This window comes from Anguilla anguilla, chromosome 5, assembly GCF_013347855.1.
Source record: "Anguilla anguilla isolate fAngAng1 chromosome 5, fAngAng1.pri, whole genome shotgun sequence".
NCBI lineage: Eukaryota > Metazoa > Chordata > Actinopteri > Anguilliformes > Anguillidae > Anguilla > Anguilla anguilla.
The window spans coordinates 41596141-41621410 of NC_049205.1; the positions used below are offsets into that span (position 1 = coordinate 41596141).

Sequence of the window (25270 nt, forward strand, 5' to 3'; positions counted from 1 at the left end):
GCATCTCAGGCGAACAAAATTTTTTGAGAGACGTGCTATGATGAGTAGGCTAGCTTTTGAATATTGGATTATGAATATTGGAACTCTGACATGAAAATAATGAACATGCGTCAGTTTGATGCTTTGCTTTCCCATCATATTCCCACGCAGTTTCTGAAAGATTTATTCAAGTTTTAATAGAAATGGCTACGGTTAGTCACGTAGCATAGCCGGTCAACCTCTAATCTGCAAGGGATGCAAGAAAATACTACATTACCAGTTACTCCGTTTTTTTTCTTTCTTTCTACGGGCTAAGTGCTACTTTAGTTATGGTCGCTATCAAGATGTCCAGTATTCCTCCTGGTCCGCATAGTTTGCACCTGTTAATTGGCGACAAGCTATTATGATCCGTTGAAACCGAAACGCCATGTTTTGGTTTGCGAACTTCTCGTCCCACATGTATTCAGTTGTCCGTATTCTATTACCGCGATGTGGATTTCATTAAATGTGTGCACTCTGCAATGTAACATATTTGGAGCAATCGTAAATATGTCTATTTCAGATGATAGCCGCTGGTCGGCTATTCGCATTGCGTTCTCTACTTTTGCTTTTTTTTCTCCTCTAAATTATCTCTAGGCTACTCGGCGGCCGACCGATAAAACGCGAGGATGCAGTAGATATAGAATATGGTACACCAATTCTATAGGGTTCTTTGCAGATATTGAAACGTCATACACAAGAGCGTTACAGTAATAACTTATGCGAATGCCGTCTTTCAACGTGCTGGGTATAATTATTTGGATTAGCCGAAAAATTGGTAAACATCAGCTATTTTATTTTGTTTTCCAGTAATGCTGCAAGCTGGTCTATTCAAAATCTGCAAGTTTTCGAATAAAGACAAATCTTTTAAATTAATGGTTTGTAAATGCTGTCATAATTGCAAAAATAGACTGCATGCTTCGCTTACAGTTTATGCAACAACTGTTTTACAGTCGTTGAATTACTCAAGCATATAGGCTTATTTAAATTATAATCTTAATAACCTATTGCAGAATATACGTAAATACAGTGCATTTGAGTGCAGTAGCTTATAAATATAACTGCTGTAATGACTAGATGTAATGTTGGATAACCTTAATTAACCTAACAAAATTACACACACACACACACACACACACACACATATATATATATATGTAATCTTATATTCTAGATTGATAATAATTTCCATCGTTTGAAGATTTTGTTGGTATTTGTACAAGTCTCTCAAATCATGATTTACAAGAGGACATTTCCTTCCATCACAGTTTTGTGGATCGCCCATCACAGTCTGTGTTAAGGTCTGTTGGCTTCATACTTCAGTCCTTTTCTACCTTTTAGCTCAGAGCAAGCCTGTTGAATTACCCCCTTGTCAAAATCACCTGTGCATGATTAGACGACCTGAATCTGAGGGAGACTGGTTCCAAAAGTCTCCTGCGGGATTTTACTGAGAGTTCCAGCTGAGCCATTTGCAGATACACAATGGGAATAAATTAGACTTGCTCTGAAAGAGCAATGCTGATCGTATGTTCTCCTTGGATTAAATAGCCTCTCTTGCATTGAAGGTGGAGGAGCGTGTGCAGCCTTTGCCGCCATGAGAAGAAAGCCACTAGCACCTGGGACACCACCTCTCCCCTGCTGTCCTGTCCAGGTCAGCGCCCATGGACTGAAGCTGAAGTAGTGAACCATGTCTGACAAGACTGGCTGAGCCAACAACAGGCTCTCTGAGCTCTTTGACATGACTGTTTGTTTGGAAACGCCATGAATTGAGAGATCCAAATGGAAGAGTTGTAGGCTTGGAGAACTCGGGATTTCCCTTCTTTCTGGGGATTTTTGGTTGGATACTCTTGGTTAAGCAGAGAAGAGAGAAGGGGGAGAATCTGATAAACCGGAGATGGAGCCCGGAGCAGAGGCAGCCCCGCATCACCATCAGAGGAGACGGCCGGTGACGCACGGCTTGGAAGACCAAAAGAGGGTGAGTGCCAGGCAGGGCTTCTTTATTGTCACATTAAAGGCTTTTGCTGAGATAAAGAAACTTTCCATTGATAGGTTATAAAGGCTGTGAATCACCCAGGATCGTGGGGGACTTAAGTGAATGATTCACGCAGGCTATTGAGAACAGTGAGCTTTGACATGGCGCTCAGCTCAAACTTCCTCAGGCACACAAATAATCTAGAAATTTCCAACTCTTTTGCAACTGGTGGTGCAGGTTTTCCCGTTTCATTTTCTGTGCAACTAATGTGATGGGAGTTTGCAAAACGATTTCTTCATTTATATGATTTATCACTAGGTAATGTGAGCGGTGGGGCAGAAGACTTGAATTATACTTTGCAAATCTTTTTAATAATTTCGCCGCATATAGGTGCCATTATGATTCTTTTGAAAAAGATTATACCTTGGAGACCGAAGGCCAGCTGATTAAAACCGACATTTGAGGATAATCAAATTGGTGTAAAAAGAGAGTTCCATTGTTGAGGGACTGTTCCGTGGCTGAAGTGCTTTTAAACTGCCAGTTGGATCTGCAGGGACCACGCTTGCATACATAACCAGGGCGCTGGGTATTGTATTTGTGACAATGACATTAATATGCAAGGGAGGGAGATGACTGCTCTGGGGGCGCACATATCCCATCTGCTCCAGCTTCTGACCAGGGAGCACATGATGGTCGGCCCCATGGTGACCTGCGGGCGACAGCTGGGCTCGCATCGGTTGGTCTTGAGGTGATGAAGCTGCTGTTAAAGTGAATTGTGTAGCCTTCACAGAGTTTATGAAATTCTCCATGTGCATAACCGCTCCTCAGGCACTCACGGTTTGTCCATCCACGCCCTTTGTGAGCGGAAAACAAATCTCAGTTTTGTCTAGGATTGTTTTCCTGAGTCTCTTATGACCTAAATTAATGGTCATTATTCTTGCACTCACGTGCTTTAAAAAAAAAAATGGATTTAAAATATTTGTTTGGTGTATCTGAAACGATCTCCTGGTTTGAAGAGCTCAGGTGCTGTTAAAGGTCAAGGAAACTGAAATCTGTGAATTATTTGATGTGCTGATGTGTTGTTTTCATGCATTTTTGCATTCAGAAATGGCTGAGAAATATTTAAAAATGATTTGTATAAAAAAAAACCGTATAAAAGCCTGTCCTGGAATTGGCTTGCTTTCCCCCTTGTTTAAACGCCAGGTTTTCAGTGGGTGAGGTTATCTGGGTGTTCGTTATGTTACAAAACCCTTAAGTCCAGTGAAATCCTTTCTACGTGTAATATGTAAATGATGCTCTTTCCACTTTTGTGCGGGTAAGGCAAGTTGAAAATGCCTAATCCAATGATACCCTTCAGAGAAAATGCAGTGGAAGCTATATGCTTTTTTCTTTTCCAAAAAATGAAGAGACTTACAAGAAATGGGTTTTATTTCTGGAGCCCAGGGGCACTGCAAATTACAATGATCCATAAAAGGTAGGCTAGTATTTGCATTGTCCATTTTCGCCCAAATGTTGTGAATCGGTAAGTAGGCCTACCATTAGCTAATGACAATTAAATAGCTTTCATGCTTAGACATGTAGAATCTAAGACTTTCTTTATTCGGATGTAATGTCCAGAGTTTGAGACTGCTGTAGTATCTAATGTTAGTGTACAGTAGCTCAATGTTACAATGTTATTACACATTGAATGTTCAGTGGGCGGCATGGTGGTACAGTGGGTAGCTCTGTTGCCCCACAGCAAGACAGTCCTGATCATTTCTGTGTCAAGTTTGCATGTAGCCTACACTCCATGTCTACATGGGTTTCCTCCAGGTACTCCGGTTTCCACCCACAGTTAAAAGACATGCAGGGGGGCAAATTGGCAACTCTAAATTGCCCATGAGTGGGTGAGTGAATGGTGTGTGTGTCCTCTACAATGGTAAAGCCAAGTTTATGTTGCTGTAGTAGTGTAAGGTTACTGCAATTAAGAAGACTTAGAATTAAGAATTGGCACTTCTGCAGAATACAATCACAATTTGAATCCAGTTTTGTGGACCTTTGATGTACATTCCTGTATATCTGATATCAGTAGGACAAGTTATTATTATTATTATGAATAATTACATTTATATAGCACTTTTCCAGATGCTCAAAGTGCTTTACAGTGAAGGGGAACTCACCTCACCCACCACCAATGTGTAGCACCCACCTGGGTGATGCACAGCAGCCATTTTGCGCCAGAACGCTCACCACACATTAGTGAAGGTGGAGAGGGAGAGAACATTAATTTAGCCAATTAAATCTGGGGATGATTTTTAGTGGCAAGTTTTTGCGAGAGCCAGATCTGGGATTTGGCCAGGACACCGGGGAACCCCCTACTCTTAGCAATAAGTGTCATGGGATCTTTAATGACCACAGAGAGTCAGGACCTCGGTTTAACGTCTCATCCGAAAGATGGCATCTCCTACAGCACAGTGCCCCCGTCACTGCACTGGGGCATTGGGGTTTATTTGTACCAGAGGGAAGATTGCCCCCTGCTGGCCCACCAACACCACTTCCAGCAGCAACTCAGTATTCCTTGGTGGTCTCCCATCCAAGTACTAACCAAGCCCACACCTGCTTAGCTTCAGCCATTTGGCAGGAGCAGAGTGCATGGAGGTATGGCTGCTGGCTATATTTTGTGATATGACATGGTCTCTGAGCATGTTTTGATAGTCTGCAAAACAAAATAGGTCTGGGGTCTGGCTGTCTGAGTTAGGTTAATTCTTTCAGTGGTTTGAGGATTATGATGTTGAAAATATCACTTTGTCCCACTGCACTAAATAATTACTATCACTAGATGCAATACATTTTTAAAATTTGAATTTCACAGCATAAATTTTAATTCAGGGACCCACTATGCCCGCTATTGCCTTGTAATGTTTCAGACTAGCGAATCCTTTGGAGAACATTGTGTGCTGATTACTCTCATCAACAATTGAAACCAGTACACAGAAAAAGATAGGCCTAATTTGTAACATCCATCTCAAAGATTGGAACAGCTATAACAGAGCAAGTGACAAACAGAATCTTTAGACTATATTTAGACCACTTTTGTACAAGTGCCTTGGACTTGCTGCCCAGAGTTTCATTCAGGGAACCTGCTGAATAGATTATAGGATTATATGTTACCTTGATTAATTTGAACCTACTGAATAGAATATAGGTTGATTGTATGTTGGGCCTCTATATATTCTTTGTAACTTGTAATGCTTTTTCAGCTTTCAAAAATACTTGTACTGTAGTTGTTGATGATGCATTCAGTGATTCAAGGATGAGTCTGCAGGGCTTTTTGGCTGAGATATTTAACACTGCAGACCTGCTTTGCAATTTCCTGTGTCAATGCGGCAGCATTTTATTCAGACGGTTTATTGGAAACAGCTGCATGATAAAGTCATTGTCGAGATTCATTGTGAACATAATAAATCCAGTTTATTGGGAATGAACATTTTGTGTTAAATTACCGACTACTTGGAATTCATACTTCATCATTATTTGTGACTCTCCTTTTTTCAATTGGTAAATGAATTGGATATTTCTTTGGTGAAGTTTCAAGATATGCCCAAAGATATAAGTATCTGTATTTGTATATCCATTAATCCATTTTTTATAATAAAGGATAATGGCTAAAAATGTTCTTTTCATGGATACAAATGGTGAGTTTTCCATGTAACTACAGTCTCTCGTAAGGTCAGTGGACTGCCATGGGTTGGGATATCCCATGTCGCATGACTAGATTGGCTAAACAATTCTCCATCAGATTTGCTATAGTCCCGGGCCCGCCCCAAATGCTGGCATCATAAGGGGAAGAAGCCCGCTATTCAGCCTCTTTTCTGTGTTGGATGCCCTTAGGGGAACCAAGCAACAAGGCTGCCTGGCAGTCCATTCTTCATTCAGTGAACTGGTTACGTGAGTTCTCTTTTATCTCAGAATGGACTGCCAGGGGGTTGGTAACACACACCAAAGCTGTCCCACACTATCCCCTAAGGGACACAGCTCTAGCAGTGGCATGACTGTGACAGGGGTGTACAGTATTGAATAAATCCTCTTCTCTTAATGGTCGTCGCAGAACAAAGACAATGTGTTGTCTGTTTGAAGACAACATTTTATACGGACATGAACTATTTTTACAATTGCATCAAGCAATCACGTGCAGCAATAACAGGATGTTAAGCAAAACCCTGCTGCTGGGCCCCACAAGTTCTAAGGCACAGAAATCAAGGTTGCAACATCAAAAGAACAGATTCTAACAAATGTGTGTGGTGATGCCCATGTAGCTGCTGCAAAGATTTCCTCCTCAGATTCCCCAGCAGGGGCTACTCCACGGGTGGACTGTGCAGTCAACACCACAAGACAACAAAATGGCATCTAGGCTACTACGCAATAATCCTCTGTCTAGATAAGAACTTGCCCACGTCCTCTACCACTGGGACCTTGCCTGTCAATGGAATGGTCCGATACTACTATCAAGAGTAGTTGAATGTTGCAGACATGCCGGTTACCTGCGCAGACAATAAATTCAGAATGAGAAACTTTGTGAATGCTATTTCTTGTGTTTCTTATGGGGCGCAATTGAATGTGATTTGCCTTTTGGGTCATCATCATCGTCAAAATGGTGGTTTCAGTGTTGTTTTATACCAGTGATTTATTTACTGCATTTGTTTAAAGCAGATTCCATTTTCAGGAGTCTGTTTTTTTGACAACTCTTAACACTAACATAATAATTGGCCGACTAAAATTAAAAGCTGGCCCACAGTTCCGCAGCTCTTATAAGAAAATGACAGTAATGTTAATTCACAACCAGAATGATTCATTGCATTGGGAAAGTCATCTGCTTGACTGATTATACCTCATTGCACGGTTGTTAAGTCACATGAATGATTTTCAGAATTATGTGCTGAAAAACAATGTGTGTAGTTTGGTCATTAATGCTCGTGCCCTGGGATGTATTCTAGATGTGTAGAAGCAATTCAAATGCCATATTTCATTCTGTGTGTGGGATTGAGTGGAACCAATCACCCATTTTGCTAACATGTGGCCGGGGTCATTGCTGCCCCTTTCATTCCCGGCTGTAAATTTAGATACGGCATCTTTGCTAGAGAACGTTTCATAGCTGAAAGTGCTGAGTGCTGATTAGGGCCTTGTCATTCAAATCACTAGCAAATAGCATTTCAAAAAGAAAGCCAGTCCAATTCAAATAAACAGCGTTTCCATTTTAGGCCGATCGTATTGATGTCATATCTGATCAGTCTGCAGCGGCACAGATTTGTATGTCGAGCGTCTTCACTCCTGCGAAGGTCACTGATGGACTGCCTTTTTGTTGACATTTACAAAATAATTTGCCATGTATTTCGTGCCATTATGCCGTCTGCCAGGCAGTTTTCCAGATACGGTGAGCGTTAAAGTGGTCAGTGACAACAGTGATTATGTGCTCTGTCGGTATTTAAAGCTAATCGAGCGACAAAGTGGCAGAAGTTATCTTATTGGTATATTTGTCACTGGTTAGCAATCTTTTTTTGGATTATTTTGGACCCCGTTTTGCTATCTAAATATTTGTGTCTTTCACCTGTTGTAACGTCATGATTCAAAATGCTTTTGTCTGTTTCTGGATTATGTATTAAGCAGGATATTTTGCTTGTAAATGATTAGGCCTACGTCAAGCCTATCCCTGCAACCTGTGTCAGATCTTAGCTATATTTAAGTAAGCACATTGCGAATAGCCACACATTACTATATCTATAATATCAATTTAATGTATATATTTTTACTTTTTATGCATTTGTTTTTCTCATTCTTTTTTAGCTTTTGATGCTATTTAATTAAAGCTTTTGAATTTTTCTAATCTCTTGACACCAGTAGGAGGGATAAGAAATCTTTCAAATGTATCACTGAACATTATATGTCACATTATGTCTGTGACTGGCTGTTTTTTGTGCTGTGTTTTTCTATCCTTGTGCATTGCTTGTGGCAGCATTAGGATGATGATGCACCTGAATCACTGAATCTAATACAGCCTACGAAGTGTGGGTATGTCAGTATTGTCCTTAGGGTGTCTTGGGTCGGACTTGGGGCTGTCTGGAGCTGGTGTGGAGGTAGGAACGACGACTTAAAGGATGCCTGTGTGGTTTTCAGTTGGATGCCTCTGGAACTACTAACATTTGTTGGCATGGACCAGTCGTTTACTTTTCCAAAGTAAGGTAGACCAATTGGTTCTAGTTGAAAGCCTTTGCCTTTCTGATATATTTTTCAAAGAAATGATTAACTGAAGTCTGTTCCCTGATATCATAAAAAGATATCAACAGTACGATCCACCGCACTCACTTTATGGAGGTGAGGCAGCCATGTACTGTCACACAACTCTATATGATCTATATGATTTTATATGATTTTAGTTATCTGCCCTAGAACAGGCTCACCTCAAATCAATTTTCTACTTGAGAAAGTATCACACTGGATCTTTTCATCCTTTCTTAGGGAATCGAATTCAGCAAGGTCAAAGTCAGGGGCCCATAAAATATTTTTTTAATACAATTCCTCTATGCTTTGTCTTTTTTGTCTGGATTTTTATATTCATTTGTTTATGTGTAGTGTGGTTTTTGAAGGAGACAATGTGGATTTCCTTTTTACCCCTTTTGGCAAATGGGAAATTGATACATTGACAGAGAGGCATTGCTGTAAAAATCTTATTGTGTCCCTTTAAAAATGGATTAATTATTGTAGAAAAAATAAATCAATTTGTTTCCCTATGTGTCCTAGCAAAGCATTGCACTATTTGATATGATGGTGAGATTTAGCCTTATAATTAAAAAACAAAAAGATGAGCTGCTATATTTTCCGTTATTTATGACCTGAAGTAACACTGAATAATAAGTGTACTCTCTTCATAAAAGTACATGTGTTAGTCAACACAGAAGATCATTTTGGACAAATGTTAGCGTAAAATGTAATTCTTATCAGAGCCTTTTAACCAGTTTTTAATTTGGGTTCCCTGTTGTGATATCTCTCCATTTTAATTGAATAATCCATTGTACAAAATAGGTCTGCCTTCTAAATGGATTTTCAGCAGGGTTTTCAATAATGTAATCTGCTGGAGATTAATTTATGAACGAATCGATGCTTCATCAAATGATTTTCTGTGGGTGGTGCACAGATTGGTACATAGCCTACATGAGTGTGGGGATGGGGCTGTAGTTGTAGTAGCTGTAGTAATTGGGGAAAGTGGAGATCCCAGAACCCTACAGTGAGTTTTGGACTAGGTCAACGTGTAAATCTTGAACAAAGGTGCAAGATGGATATGAGGTTACTCTTCATATCGACATGCAAGCAAGGTATTCCCAGGCAGTCTGTTGGACCAGTACAATCCATGGTTGTTTGAGCATGGGGTACATAGCACTGTACCTGAATTTGTTGCTTGACTTATCAGCCAGTCAAATATAGGTTGTCTATATTGGCCAAAGAACTTCCATAGCATGCACCACTAATTAAAATTCAATCTGTTTACATGTAAATGTCTTGAATGCTGCCTTGAATAATCTGATCAATGCAAATAGGCTACATGCTGTTAGCAACGTCTGGTGCCCGTACGTAGGATTGCAGATTGACTCTCTTTGTGGACCGCACTGAATTCAAGAGATTTTTGGTATGTTCTTTGGGGTCAACTGAATTTATGCTGTCCTTTGAAAGCGTAGCTCAGCATGTATCTAGTGATTTAATTGGCTGGAGGCTTATTGAGGCTGACCAGAATAAAGGTAATGGTAGTAGTCAATGTAACCGATTGTTTCGGTTTTTGTGAATCTGATAGCAGTTGACCCTCAGGTTACATGAGCTTAAATATGCTGATGATATATTTAATAGGCTATGTTTTTCTTTGTAGATAAATATGGAGAAGTAGGCTACCTTATCTGAAAATCAATATTTATAATGAAAGACTCTTTCTTGTTCTCTGTAGTAAAGCTGTCATTCGTGTGAAATTGCCTTAATTCGATTAAATTAGGCTATTTGACAATTCATTTATTTTCTTGATCTTAATCTAATTAACTGTAGCTGTATAATTTTAAGTAGTGCCTTACTTATAATGGTTGCAGTTTATCAGTAATTATCATGCATAATTTGAGCGCCACAGGACATTTTGCGTTTGAATGTGATTTTGCATTCGGCCATGTTTTGTGGTCTATATCAATTTCTGCAGCACAAAGTCCACTTGATGGATTGAGAGTCATTTATTTTTAAATGTGATTCAGTGTGATGGGTGTCGATACATGTTGAAAAGTGTCCATGCCATAACCTTAGAAGGGGAAGGAACATTCTGGAACATTGCTGCAGATAGCTTGCTTTTCACTAGGAAAGGTGCCAGTACTGGTAATCAACCAGAAGCTAATGTGACTATCCAGCAGTGGGGAGATGGAAGAGAGCTATGGCCTGTGGCTAAGTGTAGGTATGCTTGTCTCTCACACTCTGTGCTATGCACAGGGATACAGATAATCTGAAAGGCAAAACTCGCCTTTGAACACTTGAAGAAAGTCTAGAATGGATTGGGTGTGCTAAAGGCACTATGTTTGCACTTAAGGTGCTTCTGTCTGTGGCATACAATTCAGACACAGTAGTGACCTATAAACCAAGAGAGGCAAGAAAATGCATATGTCCATGTAGTTATGCTGCACTTTCTGGCTTAAGAGTTAAAGACTGCACTAAGTGTAGCATGTGTTGCCATTTGTCCCCTTTTAAGCGCTGTTAACAATAGGGTCAACTGCACCAATTTGGAAAACAAGATCCTCTTTGCATCACTGTCATTTTCGAGGCAAAAGTGCCTGTCTAAGCACAAAGAGGAGGCTTGTCCTGACTTAAGCTCAAGGGCGTTGTTGTAATGTAATCTTCTGTTAGCTGGTCTCTGAAAGGGGGAGTGAGGGGGATTGTGGGGGAGTCAGTAGTGGGTTCCTGTGACACTGAGGTGGCTGGGTGCAGCTACAACACACCGGTACTACAAGCATGAAATATGAAAATGCATGTATGATTGACATTCATAACTGCCTCAGCATTGTAAATGATTCAATCCACAGCTAAAGATGGGGTGTCCACGCAGACCTGAGACTGTGGCAGGTCATAGGACCCAGTTATGGAATGGTTCTGTGTATTTGTTCATAGCAGATTCTGAGGGATTGAGAAGTGGTGATCTCCTGATGGTCTTGAACAGCACAATAACATGTGGATATGAATCAATACTCTCACAACCAAAATGCATCCATGATCAAATATTTATTCAGGTTGGGGAAACGGCAGCTGTACTTCAGTCTGTTTTGTCTTGTGTACAGTAAACTGTTTGCAATTTGAAAGGAGAAAAACCTTTTCATTAAAACTGAATCCCAGAACGTAGACTTGAGTAGACCGTGGTCCACCTGCAAAAATGTCACTCTATTTGTTTTCATTTATTATAATTTCATTTTTTAGGAAGGCAATGAATTTGCATGTGAGTGTGGCTTTTTAACCGGTAATAAATCCCAAAAGGTTTCACATAAAGAGAAGAAACGTGGTGGGTCTGTTGATAGCTCAATCCTGAGGAGAAATGCAAAGAATTGACTTGATTCAGCCAAACGAGGCACTACTGAGCTCAGCTATTTAAAAAAAAAAAAAAAAAAGGTTTAATTTAAAAATACAACATTTGCTGAAAATCGCTGTTTTTATGTAGATATTTCAAACCTGCTACCCTGACTAATCTGCTCAGTGTGAATATGTCTATGTATAATTTAGTCACCACCATATTGGAATTGGTGGTCATTTTCAATTTTTTTTGTTCATATCTCACTTTTCTGAATTTCACCTGGTTGATTCACATGCAAATCGGCACACTGATTGATGGCACCTCCGAACCATTGCTTATCAAATTTGGTGTCGCTTGTCCACATGATGGTACTGTAACAGACAACTGAATTTCCACAAATTAAACAAGGATAAGTCCTGCTCTGTTTGACATAGGGATCAGTAACTAATGTCACAAGATCTCTCTTGTCTTACAGAATAAGTTAGCCTCAAGGATCCATTAGCCTAGGGTAATGAATTTGTATAAAGAGAGCTGTAATTTCTACATGGTGAAACCTAAATTTATATATGTTAAAAAAAATTTTTTTTTTTCAAAAACCCTTTAATAAAAGCTGAGAATGTGCACTTTAACCACGTGTGAATTGATTAATTACAAATCTAAAACTGTAGAATATAGATCCATATTTTTTTTTTTTTACTTCCTAACATTATGGAGCTCACTGTATGTGCAGTGGTTGGCCCTGAGGCAATTTGCCAATTTTGGTGGCCTGTAAGAGGGGGAAAAAAAATGCCTTTAACTCCTCAGTTGCTTGACAGATCAAGCAGCAATGGATAGATCATCATTACTTGTATCTATATTGACCTCTAAACTAGGGAATACAATGTCAAATTTTTGTACCGAGATTGAAAAGTTTTGTACCATTCATCCAATATGTGTCCTTACAGCTTAAACATGAATAATTTCTGCATGCTGCTTGCTTGGACCCTGTTAATTACTGCATGCTGTTATATTTTCCCTTGTTTTCAAAGCTATTGACTTGAATTAGGCTATAAGGCTGAATTGCAATGTTTAATTGGAAATACTTGAGGTTCCCTCTCTGTTCTACACCTAATCTGTTGACAGCAGACTTATCATAGCAGTGATACAATCGGATGGTGTGCTTTCTTTTCAGGATACCATAAAGGTTTATAATGACTGAATGTAAAAACACACTAATATATTCTCTGAACAGAGCTATTCGCCTTCTCTTTGTAAACATCAGCGAAACAATTATCCTGCAATTATGCAGGACCATTTAAAGAGGCAGCATTGGATCAGACCAGCTCATTTATCAACCCAGGCAGAGCGGAAGAATGGCATCCACAATTATCAGCCATTCACGGCTTATCTGTCCAACCTCCTGTCGCAATGGGTTAATTCATTACTTCCATTTTCTTTCATTTAGCCTCCTCGCACGTATAGGTCGTCTTCCGACTTCAGGCTCTTGGCAAGACCAGAAAAGCTAACGGTAGAAATCGTTATTGCCTGAAGTTCTCTGTAAATGATTTGATTATAAAATGATAGCGTCTATGATTCCACTGTTCAGTGGATCAGTTGGCCACTGTGCAAGGAGATAAGGGAATGGCTGGGAGTTGGAGTAGGATAAGGTGGGGGCAAGGGTTAGTGTGCCTCACAACACATTAGCAACTGTCTTTTTGGACTGGTTTTAAGAAACGCACCTGATGTGTAAGTGATGGGCTTGTGATCAACCCTTCAGGAAAAGGCCTGGTCTTGATCATGCAAGGTTTTGCTGACCAGGAGATCTCTACTGTCCTGTCTGTGCAGGCTAAGTTTACCCCTTAGTGAGCCTAAGTGAGCCTTCTTAGTGTCAAAGTAGGGTCCTTCAAAGCGTGGCTTACACTCCAGCTCCCTGCTGTGGAGAGAGCTTCAGCTTGAGCAGACTGGAGGTCACCTTCAAGCTCTGCTCCCCAGCATCTACTGCACTCTGTAGGAGAGCTCTCCCTTTCCTGAGCTTGAACAAAGCTCCTCCCCCGCCCATGTTGGATGTTTCTACAAGGCTTTTACGTTTCAGGTTCTAATGTATGCCCGACTCCTGTCTTCGCTGCTTAACTTTGTCACCTGAAGCCCCCTTCCCTTTCAGAACAACCTTCTTTCTTGTCCCCGTTATGATAATTTGAACTGTTTTCTTGGGAAAAGCACACTTGGATAGTGATACACCATATACTTACTTTAAATCCTTCCTCCTTTCTCAGAATTTCATAAAAGACTGCCTCATGCCACTTCGTTATTTGTTACTGTCACCTTCTCTCCCTGTCAGATTTGATGAACTGCTTTTGGAGTAGATCTCCACCCAGCAGTGTAGCTGTCTCCTACACCCATAATTCCTCTGTCTGCGAGGGTGTGCTTTGCTTGCTTCCCTATATCAAGGTCCTTTTGGCCTTTTTGCAAGTTGAAATGTGATTTTGGATCTGCCTTTTGCAGAATCTATCTTTGCCAGAAGATAAATTCAGTACTGCATTTTTCTTCCACAATCAACAAATGTAGCTCAGAGATATTTCCAGTGACAACACATTGCACGCCACACACATGCACACACCAGTGCGTGAACTAAGAGGTACCTGTAACGATAATGGTAATACTTTTCAACAATTGGAGTAATCCTTTACCTTAGATTTGTTTTGTCTCACATAGTAGCATTATCTCTCTACACATCAATTTTGGGAGACAAGAAGCTTGTTATAACTGCCTAAAGGACAGTTGCCAAAACTCCCTGGTAATTACTTATGTGATTCGAAGCCAGTTTCAGGTGAGAGATTTCTTTATACACACCGATGTGTGAAAGTGTCCCTGATCCCTCATCCATCACCCCCAAATGTTCTGTGGAAATCTATAGGACACTCAAATCTGGTTCTCAAATCCAAATCCAGCCCTGGTTTTCTTTTCTCCCAGGTAATTAACTGAACAATTAGTGCTGCTGATTGTCCAGACTATCTTCACACCTGACTCCCAGGTGAAGGGAGGGTGGAAAACCAGCAGTTCTCAGCCCTCGAGGGCTGTGATTTGTGTCGCAGGGCTATAGGCAAATATGCATTCAACAGGAGATATTGATCTTTAGATGTTTACTTGCCACAGTGGATTATTTTCATGGTCTATAGGTGGTCTTGGGTCGTCTGGCTGATGATGGAGATAATTTTTTAATGTAAGAGATGATTGGCTGGCTGCTGGATTTTGTGTGTCTAATGTTCTCAGACACGATTACTGCTGTAGAGTATAATGGGGGAATCATGATGCACTCTGCAGTTAAACATAACCATTAAAGACAAAAAACCATTTATCATTTAAATGTGACCATCTTACAGAAATGAATGGTCTTACTGAAGATAACATTTGCATGTGATTAAGTAAAAATGTCTGCAAGCTGTTTAAATAAGTTTAAAGTTAGCATAGATTGTTTGCCTGCTTGTATGTATTGCTAGAAATGAGCATGGAGCTAACTTTGGGGGACTTTTTTGTAAAATCGTACGTATCTTGTATTCAGTAAATATTAAGTTAATATAAATACAAAGTTTATCTTCGGTATAACGTTATGTATGACGTAGGACGTATGCAGTTGCAGGGGCAAATTAATTTTAGTTTTACTAATATAAATGTGTCTCATTATTTCATTTTGTGGAGGTGCTGCTGACACCAGTGATTCTTGTCTACACTTCTAAGCATCGTATCTCATCTGAATCTGCCCTGAATAAGCATTTTCACAAAGGATTAGACACAGATGAAAAAAAGCAGTTTGCTGACACAGTTATTATTCGCCTGTTTTTCCTCGAGAGTGGAGTAGGTTTCACACCGGGGAGTGGGGATACATACACTCTGAAAGCTCATTCATCATTGTTTGTTCTCAAACCTTCTGTGGGTCAGCCTCTGTCCGATTGGACCTCTAACGGAGAGCCGCTAGCCAATCAGGCATCGTCTTTAGCTGGGCAGCCTGGAGAATTGATGAGGAGCCTAAGTCTGCCTGAAAGATTACCACGCACCACAGGTGATAAATTTATATGGAAAATGGTATCTGATTCAAATGAAATCTGAAATGTTGGCCAGAATTACATTCACACAATGAAACCCTGCTTCTAGCCTATATAATATCCCAGTCCAGTAGATCTGTATTGTATGATATGTATTGTCTGTTATATATTTTTTTTCTCAAATTTGTTAATTAGATTTTCAACAACATAAAAATGTCAAGACAGTTACTTTTCAAGTTTCAATATTGAGTCAAATATAACATACAAAAAGACATAACTAACATAAAAAATAGAAAATAAATAAATAAATGAGAAAAGATAATAATAATAAATAAATAAAAATATATATAAAATAAACACAAAACTTACACGTTGGTCACCCAGTAATAATCAGAGGCAAATACAAAATTCACATGGTAGAGAAAAGAAAACCCACTAAAGGTACAATAAAGTGGTTAGACACATTCAATTAAAGCTGTTACTCTGGAATAGCAGCAAGTACCAACCCCTCAACATGTGCAAAAAAAGGTCCATATGTTATATTTTTAAACAGTATATGGGTACAAATGTCAAATTGTAGATAAATATCCTATTAGTTTTTCACCATGAAAACAGGTGGCCATTTAAAAAAATAAAAATCTCAAGGACATCTCTACAACCGCTGACCTAGAGGCTCACACGAAAAATGACCTTTCATTGTACAATCAAAATGCAAATTCAAAGGCAGCCACGGAAATCAGATTAGATTATTACCTTGTGAACTCTGTCCATCTGTGTGAAAATCTGAGTGTTTTTGGCTATAATTATGGTCAAGGTTAATGCAAACCCTCTTAAGTCTTCGCTGATTGGGTTGTGCTCCGGGTTCTCAAACGTGTAAGTAATCAATCTGTCACAGGTTTCAGGTTGTCTCGCCCATGTGCCCTTTCTTTTGTGACACATTTCAGTATTGTAAAATGATTGGACTCTGTCATCGATGCCAAATGTAACGCAGGTTTCTTTTTAACCACTCGCAGTATTTATTCTTAACTGGAAGCTGCCCTTTGTGTGCGAATGCTGAGGACGGTCTCTCCTCTTTCTGAGGCTCTGTTGCTTTGCCAGATTAACAGAGTTTAAAGAGGGCTGATACATATACTGGTATTGAGTGTAGCCTACATTATTTCAATGTATAATTACTGTTATGATCTCTGCATACACGTGTATATATTTATTGATACAAATAACTAGCTTTCATTTGTTTTCTTTGAGTGAAGCATTAATCCTGACTGCACATAGCACAGTGAAAATCCCATGAATGAGGGCCGCTATAAACAAAATTCATGCCAAAATGAAAACGGATGTTATATTGCAATGACTAATAGGCAAAAGAAGCTGTTGAAATGCATTGATGTATAATTTCATTGCTGATGGTTTTGCTGGCGCTGCTCATGTATAGTTCACTCTCCTCTTGTTTATTTATCTTCAATGGCGTGGGTAAAAAAAGACAAATTTTTTCGGGACAGGCAAAGGTCTAGCTGTGGCTTGTCTGGGTACGATTTCTTGGGTGGAGACAGTCAGTAGCTGCTACTGTAATTTGCTCCTTTGCTTTGAAATGGGTCAGCCACAGAGATTTGGGGTGGCGCTTGTGGTATTGGAAGCAGCTGAGCAGAAGCCATTTTAAGCTCAAACCAAAGTGTACCTTGTTGGCTCTGTAGATCCCACAGCTGCAGTATGAAAGCGCCACAGGGAAACTAAAGAGTGATGGTGCTTGAAATTGTCTTTCGAAATTTTAGCAGTTTTAGCTGATGCAAGCTGCACCTAGCAGCTGATTTGTGAGCTGTGCTAGTTGTGCTGTACTCCACAAGGCTTTGGGCAAAGTATCTGAGGACATCGTTGTCAGCCAGCAAATCTGTGGATGACATACTTGTCAGAAACATAGCATTTTATGATGAGACTATAGATTGATTTTGGGTTTGTGATTAATCTTTAATTTTTAGCTTAATGTGGTGCAGATGAGTTTGCGCTGTCGGTTTGTAAGACTGTGTGTCAGAACGGATGCTAGGCCTTAATCGTGTGACTCTCGCGTCTTTTGTACAACTGGGACACACCAGACTCAGCACGGCGTGTTAAACACGCAGCTCTTTTCCAAAGCCCCCATGGCAGGTCAAGTTTAACTCCTGTCAGCTTCGTAAGACGCTTTGGCGGGGGTGCAGTTCCCACGTCTCAGCACCCTCTTCCCCCTGCACAAGTCCTCACGCACACACACACACACACACAGACACACACACGCACACACACACACACACACACACACACACACTCCCCTTGGATATTGTCCTAATCAGACTGCTCTGTGTTTTGCCTTTTGCTCCGTACGACGGGCATGCTCATTGTGCGCGGTATTAGTGCATGCGGCCAGAACAATGTCAAATGGCTGCATTTGAATTCAGCTCTTGTCCCACCTCCTGAAAGCTGCCGCTGTCTAATTACTGCTGGACCGTGGAGGGCAAGGATTCTGGGCTGGCAGATGGCTTTTGGATGATATTTCAATAGATTGTTTAAATGCTGTGTGCTTGGCTGGGTCATATTTACTGAACTGTTCTACAGATGGCAATCACTTACTGCAGCATTTTCTCATCTAATTAGCTAGGAAGAATTGAAGCCCAGTGGCAGGATTTAGGCTACTACGATTTGACGATGCGTTACCTATCAAATCAAACGTCAAGTCAGTAAGACTGTCTGATGTATCAGTTATGCAGCGCAAACTAATCAAAAATGATTGTAATTGTTTGACATTATGTGAAAAAATAGCTCGCTGCAAAATTGTCCATGATATAATGCCAACTAATTCTGTTTAATTATGTTTCACTTACTTTGTGTAAAGATTTAGACGGTCTCTGTGCCTGTCTCATTTCTGTGTGCTGGATTATATCCTTGTCTCTAAATGGGGTTTATGGGGAGAAACACACCATTTTACCTGTCCCAAACACACATGCAGGAATGCAATCAAACCAAATGTGGGGCTGGGGCCTAGCTGGGCACACAGCACTGCTACAAATCAAATTTACAGCAGCTGTGACATAAGGTCCACAAAGCTCCTTCTGTGATAACATGGAAGGCGCAGATTTAACAGGCTCACACACAGTCATTGGGGCACAGAGTGAGTTTTAGGGGACAGGTAAGATGGTGCGTGTCCAATTCTTATTATAGATCAGCAGGTGAACGTCACGCCGGCTGCTGCCTGCTGCGTGTTGGATAGACTGCCTCGGAGGACTGCTGCTGCTAGTTGCGTGTTGCCACCTTCAGAGGCCTTACTCTGGCAAGGTCAGTGGAATTACTGCCACTGCTATCAATCACTTTAGTGGGCGCCGCCCTGGCATAGGAGATATACTGTAGAGAATGCCTGGAGCAATGATGTGAACAGCCTCTCTTGTTTCACTGATATAGTTCTGCTTCACATAAAGCATGCGGGTCGTTTTATTGGAGTAACTCTTTCGCTGGGAAGTGTTTGCACACAGACACTGCTTTAGAGCTTTAGAAAAAAACGGACAAGTTTATCTTGCGTTACGCGTGAACCCTGGGTCCGAGACCAAGATAGAGGTTCTGCTCCCCAAACACTGAAAAAGTACCCAGTCGTGTATTGGCACAATTCGTAGTTGAGAGGCCATTCTCTCTGGAGTATTTTGGGGAGGGGGAAAAAGTGGAAAACCTATCACATAGGGGACTGGGTCGGCTTCTCAAATCTTTTTTTCCTTTTCACTGCTAAGTAACGAATAATAACTTTGGCATGTACAAAAAATAATTTAAAAAAAAAGGTTTAATTATTTGTGGCTGTGTTAAAATACCACATTAATCATCCTCCTCAGTCTGCACTGAATACTGACATGAGTTGAGGTATTGTGAGCAATGTATGTAATGGATTTCTGCTGCTAAACTTGTTTGTTGTGACCTGAGAATAATGGTTGATTGTAATTAAATCTGGGACTAAAAAAATGATGCCTGCTGCCATTTATGCCATTTTCTGCCAGGTCAAGTTCTATTTTTCATCTCCACATTGGGAGGGCATTGCTCTTGAATGTCCATAATTGCTGTCCCCCATTTAATGTACCAAATTTATCTTTGGCATGTGAGAGAACTGTTTAGTTCTATCTGTTCATAATGACGAATGCCGGTTCAGTCGGTTCGCATAAAATCAAACCGGTTTAAGCTCGTACACCGGACCGGACCGGGAAAACCGGAAACCGACCCAACCCTACTAAACAGGACCGGATTCTCAAGTGAAAACGGAGAAAGTACACTAGCTCTACAGAAGCTCTACTGAACCAGTTGAGTCGTTAAGTTTCAGGACCCCCAGGTTTGAAAGGTGCGGGACGGCTATCACTGAAGCATGGATTACAGTCGAAGATTGCAGAACAGACTACTAAGCGGATGTTGGAGAGCTCTGACTGGGAAGAAGTTGAGCGTCACCACATCTTAAAGAGGATACAGGGTTTACACCCTTTCATCTCTACCTGCGTAGATCCAGGCACTATAAGCTCCATTTCAGATGTTCATTTTGTCTCTTAGTGAGAAAGAAAAGGATTTTCTATGCTGTGATTTACATTTTGTGTGGAATTGCCACTGCAAAAGCCATTTTGTTTATCTTTTTTGATGGGTCTTTGGAGGACTGAGAGAAATGCGTAGGCAGGTTATTTATTTGGATTGCATATTTATGCGGAACAATATGATTCTGTTGTATCATCAAAACATTCTGTGGGAAATTCAGAGTTAGCCGATATGTTGTGTGATGCTGCGTAGGGTGAGACTGTGCCAGTGGGCGGTGCACAGTAGACTGACAGGAGATTTAGTTTAAAGAACCCAGTGGGGAGCTTTATTGGAGGAAACCAAATAACAGTAATTCTCCCACATGGTAACGTTGTATGTGATGTGTGCAAAATTTAAGTAAAGACTAAGAAAAACAAAAGTACAACGTTCAACATAAGCGATGTGCCCACAGTTTCACTGGGCAATCAGTTGCAGACTCTGGCTTCCCACTATGCGTCTAGAGCCGGAACAGTCCTGAGCAGTCATCCAAGTGGGAGTTACCCAAAATCTGGGGAAAGACTACAGAAACAATTCTTAGTGCTATTGACTGGTTACCACGCGTTGCCTCCCCATTGTGGGGCTAGCCACCCTTGTTAAGTTAGCCAGTGTCTTGCAAAACTCTGAGCACGTGTAGCTTGTTCTACTCTTGTGCGGGAGGAGGTGTTCTGGCAATGTCCACAGTGCTGTCATGCCAGCTGGGGACGGTGTCTGCTGGGGTGACAAGGTAAGCAGGTGAGGTGAAGGAGACCTAAGCCCCAGCTGGGACATTGATGCAAAAAAATTGTTAAAGGCATACTATGCAGGATTTCTATTTTTTTTGCCTTGCTGTGGTCCTGTGTTTACAATCAAAGAAGACTCTTTCTCTGTATTCAATCTCGCCCACTCACTCTGAGTACTCAACTTCGGAAATCTAGCTACCTAATGTTGCTAGTGAGATAGCTAGAGGTAACGTTACTTACAGGTCTGACAGAAAACACACCTACACTGTGTCACTTTTCATCCCCTTTGTGAACTTCTGCTGTTGCTCTCAAGAAAAAATGGCACATCGCATCGCTGTACTTGTGCTTCTTCATCTCTGCCATTGCAGTAGCTAGCTACAAACGCTCTGCTGAAACCTGATCCCACCCCACAGGCTCTGTAGCCACACCCTCCCCTCTCAGAAACATCCCAAACACGTTTTAGAAGAAGGAATACAGGCAGAGGAGCACAGATTTGGCAACTTTGCCAGTGCGTCTTAGTTATGACTGAATGTGGGTATTTTATAGTATTTTCAAGGTAAAAATCCTGCATAGTATGCCTTTAAGGATCAATAATGTCTTGTGTCATTGTGAGGTCAGTAGCTTATGCCACTAATTAGCCTCTGGTGTTCTTATACGGTATGCTTTCTGAAATTTGAATGCACAGCATCATTTCCTGTGCCACTGTGATAGATTGATCCGTACTTCCAGAGCCCTTGCTGGGCTATCCTGTTGTGATGAGCTTTTCTAATTTCAGATACGGCTTCCTGACGAGGGAGTTCATTTGATGTGGCAGGCCAGTTGCAAGAATACAAAATGCCCTCGTTTGGAGACATGCCCGATATGAACATAAATGTTTATGGAATGGGGCAGGGGCTTACGCAAAGGGGGGTTATATTGAGAGGTTTGTATAGATGATTGAGCTGCATTTTTATTTTTTAAATGAAAGCCTGTTGACAGTTGATGGAGCAGAACCTTTTGCTGTTGGTTTTATTGCCAGTAAGAGACTCGGCTGCTTGGGGGCGGGGTTGTAGTACCGTCTGCAGAAAGCTTGCGCCAGGAACATAGAATGAGACCATATTTCCTGTACTCTCTCACCCTGGCGAGAATTCCCTCCCCCTCACCCCGACAGGTCCTTATTTTAATGTTTAATGCTCTACTCTTCTTACTGACAGTCCTGCTCCCATTGCTATCATCCATTATAGTCACTGCCCCATGCTGAGAAATCATAAATGCAATAATAATATCGACAGACTTCCCTGCGCTTCTTGTCTTCTGGATGGCATAATCACAGCTTGCAGTCTTAGGAGGAAGTCCTCCTGCCCGTGGTGGGGAGCGGCCTGTTCGTAATTCAAATTCAAGTTCTCAACTTAAGAGGTTCTCAGCCTAAGGGAAAGAGCTGGAAACCTCTGGAGTATAAAAGTGTTCTCAGAACAAACCAAGGTCTAGGTCTTTTCTTGCAAGCTTCATTTTGCTCTGTTTAGCTAGCTGTGTGGAAGTAAACATTCTTTTTCATTAGCAAGAGACCATTCCATCACTGTCGGACATCCGTCAGTTCACACCTGGACCCCCAGCCTCAGTGGTCTTGCTGATGATGAAATCCGTGTGATTGACGAGTAGGCTCACCAGGACCTCCTCATTCGCCGGCTCAGACATCTGCAGACCTGCCATCACCTCAGCTCACCGCTAGTAGGGTGTTTCAGGGCGTTCTTATCGAACGGGAGAGCGATGCGCTTTTAGTGTGCTGACCAGGCCCACTGGGCCTGTCAAATAATGATGCATGGATCTAATGACGACTGGGACTTGATGTGAAGTTCCTTTGATGTTAGCAGCGTCAGAACTGCACTTAGAGAATAGCAATGTTTGAGTAGGGAAATGTAGCTTTTGATCAAGACCCTTAGCAGTATGACACAGTATGAAAAACATGTATACTGTTGTGTGTGTGTGTGTGTGTGTGTGTACATCTGTGTGTGTCTGTGCATGCGTGTCCACACACTGTATTGAATATGCTATGTCTCCTCAAATTATCTTATCCCATGACATTCTGCTCGTAACTGATGTGAACAAATCGTATGCCCATCCCTTCCCAGACCAGCCAAATATACCCCTTTGACCACTGTGTACTCTATATCATGTCCCTAATTGCACTTGTAACTAGATTTTGAGTACAATGTGCTTCTCTTGTGGTTTAAGGGCCTTTTAAGAAGTATTGATTCTTGTCCAAAATGGTTTTTCATGGCCTTACCTAATGCAATTGATTGATAGAAGGGCAAATACCACCAGGGTTTTCTTGTCCTTCCAAAAGAAATGTTACGCTCTCTGCTCTCATAGGAAGTGGTCTGCCTTATGAGACATACCCTGAAATTTTAAAAATTGTTTGTCAGGATTAGCTTTTTCAGAAAAGTACCACTTTCTGCACTTTAACATCGATCAATGCTCATTGTCAGGGTAATGACTCACAGACTTCAGCTTGAAAGTACAGAAAAACGATAGAATAGGAAAGCCTACCAGGTTCAATAGTTGTAATAAAAATGTGGTCAGATTGCCTTTTCCTAAAGAGCAACCCAAACATGGTAATATGTTTATGACTTTGAAAATGTGATTTTGATCTGTTGTGCGTTGATTATTTTCCTATACTGCACTGCTATGAAGAAGTGCCAGCAACAGCTGTTATATTACTTCATATTAATGTGAAACCCAATTCAAGCAAACTTTTTAGAACGTGTGTTTCCAAGGTGCAAAATTGTGTTTGTAGGTTACTTCACCTGAAATTGAATACATGTTTTTTTTCTGTTGAGTGAATGACGAAAGCCGAGCCTCATATTGGAACTACTATTTGTGGTGGGTTTACGGAGTAAGCAAATATAGTATTGTGTCTGCGTGAGAGCACATTTATACTGAAAGCACTGAAGACGTTAGCCAGATTAGCCAGATTCCCTTGGTAAGTAGCCATTGTGTAAACCAGCCTGGCTTCTGCTGTGCGCCAGAACCACATCACACCCATGTCATGCTGTTTACTTTAATGGATTGGCTTACCCCTTAATTGCTACTTAATCCCTTTCACAAAATGGCTAATAATACTGTTGGCGCATTATATTTTTGTCAATGTCAAAATAGTCTGACAAATACTAAATATTCAGATGGAAGGTTCAAACGATTACAGGCCAATATATGCGCCTAGGCTTTTAATCTGGCATAGTCCTGCTCGCCCGTGTAATTTAATTTCTTTCTAAATCGAAAGCTCTGGACTGCACGAGGCCCATTTTCTATGCGCTGTTTAGTAGAGAGACCCTGCTGGGCAATATCTGTGTTAACCTTGGCCGAGGTGCACTCCTCTCCTCCATCAGCACTAAATGGCTCCCGGTTTGAAGATGGGACCATCTCCAGACACGGACACATCTGAGCAGGATGGCGTCAAGGCGTAAACCACCCCTCCGCTCCCCCCTTTATTGGTTTTTAATGGAAGATGCAGATAAGGGATAGAGGGGCTTTGGGGGGGGGGGGGGTTGTGTTATTTATGACTAGCAGGCTGTCGTTGGAGGAAGGACTGCACCCCAAAGTATATTACTTGATAATCAGGGCCATCTGAGGCCGTTGCTGAATTGATCGAGCCCCTCCTCCCCTCTCCGCACGTCCCTCTGAAGGTCGTCTGAAAGAAAGGCAGAAAGGTGTGAAGAAAGCTAAGATTTATCGGAGGGTGGCGTTGCCCAGGCAATGACGCGCTCCTCCTGCTCTCTGAATGTAGCCAGCACTCTGAAGATATGATCCCCAGAACTCCTCTCAGGGCGTTTTTAATAAAGGGTGTCGTTCGCACTCAAGTCACCGTTGGCTTGAATAGCTTGCCTAACAATTCTGCCGTTTAAATTTTCAGCACGACTGAATTCATAAGCATAGCGGGTGGCAGAAAGCAATATATCATCTTATTCCATTCCCAGTGGCCTGCAGAATGGAAATATGGATTTATTGTTTTCCAGTATGTATTTTCTCTCATATTTTGCTATTGATGTGGCGGCTGCATGGAAGGTATTGGGGATTGATTGCTTATGCCACGTTATACTGTGTGTTCACCGAAAGAAATTTCTGGCCTTTCTCTCTTATTTCTTAAACTCATCTCACCATTGACCTTACCCGACAGACAAAAGTGAGGGTATCTTTTAGATGGACATGAGTCAGAGCAGTGCGGCATGCGCAGCAAAGTCTCACTCGTTCATGTTGAAAAAAACAGTGAAAAGAAATAGGAATGGTCTAACCTGACCCGCAATGTCCGTGGTATAGACTCCCGGTTTTGTAATCACATTACATGAGGGATTTGCAAGCGCATGGTCTGTGCCCTGAGGAAAGTGAAGCTGTGTGACTGAGCAGCAGGGAGCGCCTCTCATTTTCATCCCATTTATATTTCATGATGTCAGCC

The 25270-nt window shown here is 41.2% G+C and overlaps 1 protein-coding gene across 1 annotated transcript in view; it reads left to right on the forward strand.

Moving 5' to 3' along the window:
- The window catches only part of LOC118228537 (neuron navigator 2-like), a 189554-nt gene that overhangs the window by 292 nt on the left and 163992 nt on the right, over positions 1 to 25270 (forward strand). Inside the window, exon 2 of the mRNA XM_035420143.1 lies at positions 1584 to 1993. Coding sequence (XP_035276034.1) covers positions 1913 to 1993 — 81 coding nt within the window. The 5' untranslated portion in view covers positions 1584 to 1912. The remainder of the gene's footprint in view (positions 1 to 1583; positions 1994 to 25270) is intronic.